The sequence below is a fragment of the Myodes glareolus genome, chromosome 4 (genome assembly GCF_982192425.1).
Source record: "Myodes glareolus chromosome 4, mMyoGla1.1, whole genome shotgun sequence".
In the NCBI taxonomy this organism is placed as follows: domain Eukaryota; kingdom Metazoa; phylum Chordata; class Mammalia; order Rodentia; family Cricetidae; genus Myodes; species Myodes glareolus.
In genome coordinates this window covers 83,471,870-83,484,888 of record NC_142029.1, presented here as the reverse complement: position 1 = coordinate 83,484,888, position 13,019 = coordinate 83,471,870, and the positions used below count along the sequence as shown (strand labels likewise).

General features: G+C 46.0%; 1 protein-coding gene across 3 annotated transcripts in view; it reads left to right on the top strand.

The window, feature by feature from the left end:
- Acsbg1 (acyl-CoA synthetase bubblegum family member 1) overlaps positions 1 to 13,019 on the top strand; it is a 60,016-nt gene that overhangs the window by 31,762 nt on the left and 15,235 nt on the right. For all 3 annotated transcript variants that reach the window (XM_087905669.1, XM_087905671.1, XM_087905670.1), the window contains 6 exons: positions 6 to 226; positions 612 to 700; positions 941 to 1,061; positions 11,157 to 11,237; positions 11,327 to 11,476; positions 11,762 to 11,938. In XM_087905669.1, the coding sequence (XP_087761795.1) occupies positions 6 to 226; positions 612 to 700; positions 941 to 1,061; positions 11,157 to 11,237; positions 11,327 to 11,476; positions 11,762 to 11,938 (839 nt within the window). The remainder of the gene's footprint in view (positions 1 to 5; positions 227 to 611; positions 701 to 940; positions 1,062 to 11,156; positions 11,238 to 11,326; positions 11,477 to 11,761; positions 11,939 to 13,019) is intronic.

Here is a 13,019-nt window from a genome sequence, read left to right as displayed (position 1 = left end):
TGCAGAGGAAACACTCTGGACAGCTCGGGCAGATGGAAGAGTGCGCCTGCGCCGGGAACCCTTCTGCACGCAGCCACCCTACACCGTGCACCGGATGTTCTACGAGGCCCTGGATAAGTACGGGAGCCTCAGTGCTCTGGGCGTCAAGCGCAGAAACAAGTGGGAACGCATCTCTTACTACCAGTACTACGAGATTGCCCGCAAAGTCGCCAGGGGCTTTCTGAAGGTAGGAGCCCCTCACTGCACATCCTTTCTTTCCCCAGACCTGCTTTCTAGCTTGAGCTTTCAACTCCCGGCCAGGCGAGGTCTCCAGAAACCACCACTGTAAAGCCTGACACCATCCGTTGGGCTAGCTCTATATTCTGGGCTCTTACATTTATGGAGCCTCTACCGCAGGCTACCTTCAAGAAAGGAAACCCAGTAGACTGGTCTCCCCAGAAAGTCAGAGGAAGAGTCAACGGGGTTGCCAGAAGCTGATTCCCTAAGATGTTTTCGGGCTGGGTGAACTCTGAGATGGGCCTGGACGGGCTTCTGCAGTCTACTGGGAGGCAGCAGGGGAGGGAAAGACCCTTTCAGTGTAGCTGACCTGCCTATCTGTCTTTGACCTGGAGCTCGGCCTGGAACGAGCCCACAGCGTGGGGATCCTCGGCTTCAACTCCCCAGAGTGGTTCTTCTCTGCGGTGGGCACAGTGTTCGCAGGGTGAGTGACTGGGCAGGGGTAAGGTCTCCTATGGGCTGGTGGTGGGCAGAAAGGACAGAGAGGATTATCATTTCTTTAGCGGGCTCTCTACCACTCCCCAGCATCCCATATCCCCTACCCCCAGGGCCTTCTGGGTCCACCTTTTCCCATCCCTGCCTGTTGGAGCTCCCTGGGAATGGAGGCTGTGAGAAGGGGATGGTTCCTCTGCATCCGATATGAATCTTCCTGTGCCTCCAACAGGGGCATTGTCACTGGCATCTACACCACTAGCTCCCATGAGGCCTGCCAGTACATCGCCCACGACTGCCGTGCCAACGTCATTGTGGTTGACACACAGAAGCAGCTGGAGAAGATACTGAAGGTTTGATGGGAAGGAGCAGTGGGTGTGTGGTTAGAGGCTGGACACCTACTCGAGTGTAGGAAGGGCGCTTTTATTCAGCCATCAAGAATTCTTATCTCCCTCAGCTCATGTGCACATGCAATACACATGTACAACACACACACACACACACACACACACACACACACACACACTTGGGGACTGGGTAATATTGCCTTTCGCTCATACTCCTGGCCAGCCCATTGTCTGCCATGGTTTTCCCTCTGAATAGGGTCTTACCTAAAGAGAGAGCGGTGGACACTGAGCTCCTCTGTGGCTTAGTTTGTACTCTGGAGATGTTCCTTGGGCTCTAACCACTCCTCTGTTCCTGAGGGTCAGCCTTCCCGAACCTGGAACCCGGGTCTCCAGAGAGACCACAGTAGGTGCCTGCCTCCCTTCATCTCTGCTGGAGACGTCTCTTAAGACAAGAAAAAGCAAGCTAGGGCTTGTAGTTCTCACTTGGCTGTGGAGATATTCCCTGGAGCAGACCCAGCTCCTGGAGAGGGTCCCCTCAGGTGAGGCTATGCAAGCCCTGACAGAATCACTAGCTCACAGCAAAGTGAGGAGACCCCCCACCCCACCCCTGCGAAGCCTCCAGAGTCCAGGTCTGCTCAGGGAATGCTAGTGCAACAAGGAAAGCTGAGTGTCCCTCCTCTCCAAGACAGGCCAGGCGGAAATGCAGAGCTGGGGCCCAGGAAAGCTGTGGGATGGGGGAATGAGGCGGACCCAGACCCCCAACAGGATCTAAGCAGGGGCCTGAATCATCAGCCTAAGAGACAATTCCTCAAACAGCAGAGATGGCCTGGCAGGTGTGAGTACACACACCCTCCTGAACTTGTCAGTGAGACTGGATAAGGTACCCACCCTTGCATCTTGTACTTGGATACCCTGTGCTAGATACAGACTCCATGGAGTTTGCGCTAGTCTCAGACATGTGAGCACAGCCTTTTAGGCCAGTTTAGGGTGATTATGAAAACTCTATTTTGCAACCATTCTGTTTTAGTGTGAAGGGTTTCTCCTGTGGCTCCTTGGCTAGTAAGGAACTGTCCTGCCTCCTTACACGGCCCTTTCTTTGAGTCTTGTTTTCGGGGTCTCACTGACCATCTCCATTTGTCTATCTTGGACGAACATGTGGGATTGGGAACAGACAGATAGGGACAGATTGTGTGGCCCCAACCGTACTCTGCGACAAGGAGGGCTGAGCTATCTCCAGTCAACCTTCTCCCCTTCTCCAAACTCTTGGTCTGAGGGCTAAGTGGTCAACCTCCAAGAACCATGGGGCTTTCAGGGAGGTCATGGAAAATGCCTTCCCTTGTCTCTATTGGAGTAGTCATCAGGGATATAGATGTTACTGGCATTTTCAAAGCACCCTGGACTTAGCATGACCCACAAGTCCTTATATAGCCCCATGGTCTTAGATACACCCAGGTCATTAGGTCATTTTCTGAGCCTTACTCATCACAGCCTAACCCAGAAATGAGCCAGGCTCTCCCAGGCCCACTTAGGTCTGAAATCTTGATGGATTAGGAACCAATTTAACAGGGTTGAGGCCTCATGAGCTTGCCTCACCGTCCATGTTTATTGTCCTTGTACAGCTCGTGTTTAGGCAGACATGTTGGGGAGATTTTATTGGTATAGCTCCTGATATTACTATGAGACACAGTCTCACAGCAAGCTCCCTGATCTTCTGGCTCTTAAATCTTTCCAGTACAAAGAGCTAAGACAACTAGGGAATACTGGGAGCAGGAGAAACAATCCTCCCCAGGGTCAAGCGCACCAACTGGTTATCCAGTACCAAGTGGTCAGCTCTGAAAACATATACACACAAAGTAATATTAACATTATATATCTGTGTATTTAGGAATGTGTGTGTGCATGTCTTGTGTAACAATAATTAATGAAAAAAGAGGCCATGAATTTGAAAGAGATCAGGAAAGGGTTTATGGGAGGGTTGATGGGAGGAAAGGGAAGGGGTAAATGATGTAATTATATTATAATCTCAAAAAAGAAAGTCTTTTTTAAAAGAATCAATCTAGCTGGAGGGGGACATGGCTCTATGAGAAACGTGCCTTCTAGGTGTGCATGAGAACCTGAGTTTGGATCAGCAGCACACACATGAACAGCCGGACGTTATAACAAGTGCCTGTCGGCACAGGTGAAGGTAGAGGAAGCCCATGGCTAAGCTCACCAAAAGACCTCAGAAAATAAGGTTGAGTGTGATTGAGGAAAAGCATCTGATATCAACCTGTGTCTCCCCCACACACACACATACTCACTCACTCATGGACATACACACATGTTGGGGGTGCTGTTAGGTCCCAATCCCCAAAATGGCAGTACTACTGGCAATGTCCGAACTGACAGTCTGGCCTCAGCTTCGGGTGTCTCAGAAGGATTGCTGGCAAAAAGATAGAAGCTTCCACAGCATTGCTCAGGAACTGTGAAATAGGTCTCTATCTGCCAGGGAGAGCCGCTTCTCTTCTTCTGGCAATTGGTATATCTAGCTCCCTGTTAGCACACACATATAACATATTTCAAAGCTCCGAGCTAACCGCCAGGCTCTTTTCTCGTTATTAATATTAACATCTCCCTGTATTGCATGTGAAAGCCAGTGAACTGGCCTGCATGTTTCCTCTTTCCCTCCTGTCTAAATCTCAGGCTACACCAGGTTCTACCTCCTCCCTTCCACAGCTGCCCCTCCACATCTGTCTCTCAGCCCCACGCCAGGTAGCCACGGCAGCTTCGGACTCCCCAGATGCCTCTAGCTACTCTCTACCACCTGATAGCCAGGAGGCAGTTTCATAGTTACAGTAAACCTTCTTCCCACCCATGGAATGGCCTAGTTCAGTGGTTTCACTGAGCCCTCACTTAGAAGAAGGAAAACCAACTCGACAGGCCCTGTAGCCAATGGTATGCCCTCCTTTGAACCCTCCCATGCTGGGCTGGGGAGGGTTGGACAGCTTAAAAAGCGGCCTCTCAGATCCAGGGCTTCAGTTAAGACTCCCTTAGGTTTAAAACAGAATTTGTGTTATCGAAGTTCTCAAACAAATAAAAACAGAGATGGGCCCCTGCATCATCATGTTTCACACTTATTAGGGTGCTCTCACATGCACCTTTGCCTTTTTGCTAAATTAAAAGGCAAATATTCCACATCATGCTATTTCATTCTCCAAGTACTTCCCTATACTTCCCAATCAGCTGTGTGCATCTTTCTTACCTTTGATAATGAGGGCAGGGAGTGTTGCTCAATTAATAGAATGCTTACCTGGAGCCATGGCTCCACCCCCTGGGCCACATAAGCCTAGCGTACATCACTGGATGTGTAGGTACTCCACTGTAGTCTTAGCACTCAGGAGGTGGAGGCAAGAAGACCAGAAACTCAAACCCATTCTCTCATTACATAGAAAGTTAGAGACCGACTTGGGATACATGAGACCCTGTCTCAAGGAGAAAGATAAAGGAAAAACAGCCGGCAAGATGATTCAATAGGAAAGATGCTCGCTGCCAAGCCTGGTGATCTGAATTTGATCCCCAGAATCCACTTGGTAAACCAAGGCAGCCAGCTCCCTCATATCATCCGCACATCCTTCCACACACATACGCAGCCATGCACAAACAGACAGATATACATAAGTAAATATAGCTTTGTGTCTTGAAATTTCAACGATTCTTCTGCTCCTAGCATTTATTGGGGTCTAGAAAACAAAATGGTCACTAATCAACCATGTGGCTACTTGTTCTTTGCCCCTTCTAACTTCTGCATTGGGTTTGTGTTGTGTTTGGCCTCCCAGTCTATCTCGACCTCCATTTCCACCTCAAGGTTTGCTCTAGACCTTCTGGTGTGCATCTTGAACATATCTCAGTGCACCTTCAGGCAGAGTACTGCTCCACGTGTGACGGGAACTCACAGAGCATGCAGACAGACGTACAAACCCTACAGTGGATTTCACAGAAGCAAGCCAGCTAACCCCAGAGGAGACTAGCGAGGGCTTTGCAGTGATGCTGAACATGTATAAGGGTGTCAGAGGGGAGTGCACACGTGTACTGACTGACTGAAAAGAAAAGAAAGAAAGAGAAGGGAAGGACACAACTGCTCCTAGGCATGGTGGAGGGGAGTTTATTCTAGATGCGCGAGGGAGAGCATCATCAGAGGCAGGGATGTCTGGGAGAGTCCAGAGTAGACATGACTCTGAACAATGTGAGGAGAGGGGGAGGGAAAGGTGGGGAACCAGGTGCAGCAGCCAGGAGGCCCAAAGGAGAACAGACAAAAAGGACCAGATAACCAAAATGCCTGGATTATATAGGGAAGGGCAGCTGGGGGAAGGGCAGTCCAGCCCCTGAGCTGGAGAAGTTTGGGGTGGGATGGGGTATGGCAGTCAGGAGGACCCTGTAACAGGTGGGGACTGAGGGATGCAGGGAGGATTCTGCTTTGATATGTTAATGTACACCTCAGCCATTTGTCCCGTATTTGAAACATCATACTGAGGAAGTCAGAGGACCACTTTCAGAGATTGGTTCTCTCCTTCCACTAAATAGATCCTGGGGATTGAGCTCAAATTGCCAGGCTTCATGGCAGGTGTATACCCTTGAAATTCTCTTGCTGCCTCATTCCTCAGAATTCTTGAGGTTTCTAAAGCAATGCATTCTTTCAGTTTTTCTTTTTCTGAAAACAAATATTACTTTGGACTTCATTTGTTGAAAGATTAATTTCATCTGATTTTGCATTCTTGGTTGACCCTTCCTTCCTTTGTCATCCCAATGTTTTCTCCCTGTGTGTTTCTTTCTCATTATGATATATTTATTTCTCTGGCTGCTTTTTTTTTCTTTTTTTGTTTTTTTTTTTTGTTGTTGTTTGTTTTTTGTTTTTTTAAGACACTGTTTCTCTGTATAACCCTGGCTTTCTCTGAATGTCCTGGAATTCACTCTGTAGACTAGGCTGGCCTCAAACTCACATAGATCCACCTGCCTCTTCCTTCTGAGTGCTGGGGTTAAAATGTGCCTCACCACCAACCAGCTTTTCTGGCCATTTTCAAGACTTGTTTCATTTGCTCCTTTGAGGCTAGTCTTGAACTCCTCTGCACACTCCAGGCCCTGCATTGTCATGCCTATCTCAAGATGTATTCTCTAGCACTGGTTTTAATGCTTCCCTCAGGCTGTATCTGGAAAGGTTTTTTTTTAATCAATTTATTTATTTATGTGTGTGTGTGTGTGTGTGTGTGTGTGTGTATCTTCCTTTAAATTCACTGAGATTCTTGATTTGGTGGATTTATAGTTTTAATTTAACTCAGCAATTTCCCAACTTTATTTTTAAAACATAGGGATTTCAATTATACATATGTTAAATGTCTTTATATTTTACCACAACTACTATTTTTTCTGCTCTAACTATTTTTGAAGGCAAGTTCAAATTAAACCCCCTTAAGACATGGCTTTTCTGGGTCTATGTTTTATGGCCTCCAAGACACCTGTGCAAGACCTGTTTCCTCTGGCTTAACCATTGCTCTCTGTCCCTCCAAGTCCTGCAGCCGTTCAGTCCCAAATAAATACACAGAGGCTTATATTAATTAAAAACTGCTTAGCATATTGCTCAGGCTTATTACTAACTAGCTCTTACAACTGAAATCAATCCATTATTCTTATCTTAGGCTTAGTGCCTTTTCTCAGTGCAGCATTTCCATCTTGTGTCCTCTGTATCTGGCTTGTGACTACATCTCTACCTTCCCTCTTCTGAACATTCTCCTAGTCTGGTCACCCCACCTATACTTCCTGCCTGGCTACTGGCCAATCAGTGTTTTACTAAACCATTACAAGTGACAAATCATTACAATGTACAAGAGCATTATCTCACCGCACTTCTCCTTTTTTTCTTTTCAAAACAAGAACTCTGAATCTAATCTCCTTTGTTTAGCTTTTTTCCTGACCATTATTTATAACAACTTGTAGCCAACAAAGACAAACATCCTTAATCTGTTTTTTGGGAATGTGGTTGTAGTTTTCTAGGCTACTTCCTATTAATTGGGGGTACTGATAATCTTTGAGGTATCCTGAGAAAATTTAGGATTATGGCTAAATCCTGACTGGAGTATTCTGTGAATCTGGATCACCTCCACCAGTCACTTGAAGCTGTTTTGTATGTAGAACTCAGAGGAAACTGCAACAGAGGTACTCTGAGATGGATTGTCTGGGCCATCCTCTCCTATTGGAGATTTTTTCAGGGAATCCTCCTTGATCAAACCTATTTTTCTTAACCCAGAGTGAATCTACAGCCTCTCATTTCCTGTGGAAATAAAATCAGAATCTTTTTCTCAAACTAACATATCTTTTGACTTAAATTTTGAAATTGAGATATTTTTAAAATATATAGGTTGGTTTAATCCAGCAGCATTTGTAATCAAATGTCTTTTAGCAACTGCTATTTCTTCCTCAACAATCATATAATTCAAAGACAACACAATAACATATAGTATCCAGACTCTGTGCATTTTCCATCTTACATAGCTTTTTAAAGATTACTCTATTTTTTTTAAGGACTTTCTCTATCCTTTTTCTTTTCTCTCCCAAGCCTACATATGTTTTTTAGCATACTGTAAACCATTTAGAGTTTTTTTTAATATGAATCTATCTTTAGTGTTTATTTCTATCTTTTTATGATCACATGAGTCTTTAACCTGCTAAGCAGCATGGTTAGGACTAAAGTGGTGGCTTTGACACCTGGCTCTGCCCCATTTCTTGACTTCCTGAGAGTCTCGCTTCATGGTGGAGGTGCTGGTGGGAGCCATGTTTGTTACCACAACTCTGCAGAGTTTCTAGATCCATGCCACCAGCAAGAAGCATACCTTCAGCTGCTCATAAACACCATTTAAGTATTTGGCAGCAGGGTCTTTTAAAAGAACCACATGATTTTTGCCACTAATGCTAAGTAAGGAAGCCTCTCTTAAAGAAACCACACCTCTGCTTGCATCTAACAAACAGAATCCACCCAAGAAAATGCTGCTACCAAGAAGCCATGTGTGATTCTGTCCTTTTCTGTCTAGAATCCCTTCCCAAGCTCTCTCAACAGCCCTGGCTGTCCGGGAACTTGCTTTTTAGACCAGACTGGCCTTGAACTCACTGAGATCCACCTGCCTCTGCCTCCCAAGTGCTGGGATTAAATGTGTGCACCACCGCTGCCTGACAACCCATAATTTTTAACCTATGCTTAACCGTATGGATTGGTGCCTTTTCTCAATAAGGCATTCTCGTCTTGTTTCCTCTGTATCTGGCTTGCAGCTGCATCTCTGCCTTTCCTTCTCCCAACATTTTTCTAGTTTGTTCACCTCACCTACATTTCCTGCCTGGCTGCTGGCCAATCAGCGTGTCATTAAACCAATACCAGTGACAAATTTTTCCAATATACAAGATCATTATCCTACAGCAACTTTGTCTCCAGTTTCATCAGCTTTCATCAATGAGATGTCTGTCAGCACGGCTGTTCAGCCAGTGAGTCACTGACCCTAGGAGAGTGTCTGGAACTCTCCCTTCTGTAGCTCCCCCACCCGTTCGCCTGAACTACCTTGCCCTCCTGACTCACTGCCCTCTCACACCAGTTCAGTATGCACGTGCCTCCCTTCCCCTTCCTCCCTATCCTTCCTCTTCCTGCTGTCCCTCCATCTCACCCTCTCACCTCCCTCCCTTTTTCTCAAGCTCCTCAGACCTCCCTTCCTCCCTCACCTTTCCCCCTGCTCTTTTTCCCTCTCCCCTCACATCTTCAGACAGAACACTGAGTTCATAGAAGCTCATCTCTCTCATTTCTTCTCTCTCAGGAGTGTGTGTGTGTGTGTGTGTGTGTGTGTGTGTGCTTGTGTGTCTATATGTGTCCATTTAAATCATAATTCACAGTGATAGATAGCTCCGATTCAAACATTTCATGATGGGAATTAAATTTTGTTAGATTATATTCTTGAATTTCTCGTATCTAAACTTAAAAATTGTAGCAGATGATAACATTGGTCTAATCCTAGAAAACATATCAGATAATTTCAAAATAACAGTACAGATTTATCACCAGAGTAAGACCTCTGACTGGGTGGTGGTGGCGCACACTTTTAATCCCAGCTCTCGGGAGGCAGAGGCAAGCGGATCTCTGTGAGTTCAAAGCCAGCCTGGTCTACAAAGCAAGTTCCAGAACAGGCTCCAAAGCTACAGAGAAACCCTATCTTGAAGAAAAAAAAAAATAAGACCTATGAATCCAGACACGGTCACATACATGTAATCCTGACACTGACACTTAGGAAATGGAGGGAGAAAGTTAGCCAAGGCTACAAGTTTGAAGCCAGCCTGAGTTATATGAGACTCTGTCTCAAAAAGCATGCCCGAATACACACGTGCACACACACACACACACACACACACACACACACACACACACATACGGGGGTGGGGGGAGTGGGCTAACTAGATGAACCAGCAGATAAAGTGTTTGTGTAAGTCTGATGACCTGGGTTCGATTCCTAGATCTCATATGAATGTGGTGTTAACTTCACAAGGATGTCTGACCTTCAGACAAGCATACCGTGACATGTGCATGACTATATCCATCATATATACACAATAATAATAAATAAAAACATTTAAAGGCAAAATAAAGTGAGAGAGCTAGGAAAATGACTCATCCAGTGAACTGTCTGCTGTACAATCATGAGGACCCGAGTGCTCCCAGACCTTTTAAAAACCTGGGCGTGCCAAAGTGTATATACACATGAACACAACACACACAGGTTAAAAAAGAAAGGAAGGAAGGAAGGAAGGAAGGAAGGAAGGAAGGAAGGAAGGAAGGAAAAAAGAAAGAAAGAAAGAAAGAAAGAAAGGAAAGAAGGAAGGAAGGAAGGAAGGAAGGAAGGAAGAAAGAAAGAAAGAAAGAAAGAAAGAAAGAAAGAAAGAAAGAAAGAAAGAAAGAAAGACAGGCTGCTGGGTGAAGTCTGAAATTTCTTTTAACACTTTCCCAAGAACAAAGAATCAAAACACAGGTATAAAATTCTTTAATGAGGCCAGCACCACACACCTTGAATTCTAGCACTTGGGAGGCAGAGGCAGGCAAATCTCTGTGAGTTTGAGGCCAGCCTGGTCTACAGAGTGAGCTCCAGGACAGCCAGGACTACATAATAAGACCTTACCATTAGGAAAAAATCAAAACATACAAACAAGTAATAAAACAAAAAGCTTTTGATGCCGTCGTATGTATTTAGGTGATGTTTATTTGTGTGTGTGTGTGTGTGTGTGTGTGTGTGCGTTCATGTGTGTATGTGTGTGTTTAACCAGGTTGACGTATAGTCTTCATTTGTATTGGTTTGAAGTGTTTTGGTTTTTTTATTTGTTTGTTTGAAACAGTCTTACTTCATAGCTCAGGCTAGCTTGTGATCCTCTGCCTCAGCCTCCCCAGAGCTAAAATGACAGGCACACATTGCCACACTTGACTGTTGCGTTTATTTCTTTCAGGTTGCTCTCAAGACTGGAAAATCATCTTTTCTCTTTTACATATAAACATATTTGTTAAGTAATTATAATATTTACATGATTCCAAAGTCAAAACTATATGTTATGCTGGAAGACTTTTTCTCCCTTCTATTTCGTCTTATGCTTGCCCCCGCTCTCTGCCTGTAGAAAGTCAGGGTAATGAGTTCTAGCCTTCCAGAGCCCTGTGACAAACATAAACAAATGCTTGCTTGTATGCATGTCCATTATTCATGTATGTTCACACCGCACTCCTTACTCAGGCCATGAAGTAAGTCATGCTGTAGACACACATCTTTCCCACTGAGTAATTTAGGAGACAGCGTATTGAAATTTGCACTCCCTTTGCACCTCTGTCTCCCTCATCTGCACTAACCTAACATTCTGTTGTGTGACTTGTTCAATCAGGCCCTAGGTCCCCACTGTCCCTGCACCCAAGTTCCCACAGTGGGGAGCTGTGAACAGAGGTGGCATTGAGGATCAGAAATAGTAGACTTTTGCTACAGCCCAACACATGCAGATGAGGCTGTTTTTCTACAACATAGCCGTTTTCTTGCTGAAACCCAATTTGTTTCCCTGTCAATGCAGATCTGGAAAGATTTGCCACATCTAAAAGCAGTGGTGATATACCAAGAACCCCTTCCAGAGAAGATGGCCAACGTGTACACGGTATGAGTAGCGAGCCCTGGGTGATTAGTGGGCCTGCCTGTGCCTGTACGGTTGACCCAGACCAGCTCCTCTGCCCTCTGTTGCCACAGATGGAAGAACTCATAGAACTGGGACAAGAAGTACCTGAGGAGGCCCTGGACGCTGTCATCGACACCCAGCAGCCCAACCAGTGCTGCGTGCTGGTCTACACATCCGGCACCACCGGAAACCCCAAGGGCGTGATGTTGAGTCAAGACAATGTAGGACAGTTGCCCAGATGGGTGGGTGGGATGACTCCGGGCTGCGGTCCTGCCTCAACAGCCTCTGGGGAAGCCTCTCTGACTGCTCAGCCTAAGGAGCTAGTTGTAGGAATGCCCACCCACTTCTGGTGTAGACAGAGCCCTGCAGAAGGGAGAGGGAAGGGAGCAGCAGGGAGGCCTGTCCCTAGAGGTCTCCAGAGCCTGTAGAAATACCTGGGAGGGCGCCTACGTCGTCTGGGAATTTCTACAGAAGTAGCCCAAGCCCCTATGGCTTCCTCCCCTCAGATCACATGGACGGCGCGGTTCGGCAGTCAGGCTGGGGACATCCAGCCAGCAGAAGTCCAGCAGGAGGTCGTAGTCAGTTACTTGCCCCTCAGCCACATTGCTGCCCAGATCTACGACCTGTGGACCGGCATCCAGTGGGGAGCCCAGGTCTGCTTTGCAGATCCCGATGCCCTAAAGGTCAGTCTGTCTTCCTGACTTCCGGCCCCATGTGTGTCCAGTGTGTAAGTCAGGACATACCCAGGTGTGTGCTTGAATCTACGGGCCCTGTGTACATCCGTAGGTTGCCGGTTCCCGGTGCAAATAGCACTCAGAGTCCTTTCAGCAACTCTTTGCCCAACCTGACTCAATTAACCAAACGAATAGGGAAGCTGATGACATTATATTAAGCCATATAAACTACCACCTTCGGTCTCAAACTCCATGAAGTCACAGTTTCCTAGAGTATGACCACAAGATGATCAAAGGGTAGCCACAGCTTCCTGCACCCCAGTCTCATAAAAATAGACCTAGTCTTTGCATCTTTATTTGAACCGTGAAGAAAAGTTCCCAGAAACTCCCTAGCCAGCTTCCCTGACCTGGTGTCTTGGTAGCGTCAACAATGTCACATGGTTAGTCCTAAAACAAACACTGCTGGGGGGAGCAACCTGCGTGTCCTTGTTTGGTTATGGTTGCTGTTGTTGTTGTTGTTGGTGGTGGTGGTGGTGGTGTGTGTGTGTGTGTGTGTGTGTGTGTGTGTCATATGCTCTTCTTCTCACCTGTGCACATACCTCTGAAGGCTAGTCAACATAGACTGGTTTCTTCTTTAATTCTCCATCTTTAAAATTATAAAATTTAAAATTTTAAAAAATTGTTTAATGGATGTATGTGCATCATGTCCACGGAGACCAGAAGAAGGCATAGAGCCCTGGAGCAGGAGTTTCAGGCAGTTGTGAGCTACTGAGGTGCTGTGGGTGCTGGGAACTGAACTCTGGTCCTCTGGAAGCGCACCAAGCACTCTCAGTTGCTGAGCTTCTCTCCCACCACCTCTACCTTATTTTTTTTTCTTTCTTTGAGACAGGCTTGCCCCTTCACTGTAGTAAATCAAGTGCAATTGTTTTAATAATGCTGAATTCAATCCTACAGATGCAGAATTTTAACCTACAATTGATATATTTTTAAATATTTATCTTATTTTATGTGTGTGAATGCTTTGCCTGCGTGCATGTATGTGTCCCTGGTACCTTCAGAGGTGAGAAGACAGAAGAGGACATTGGATCTG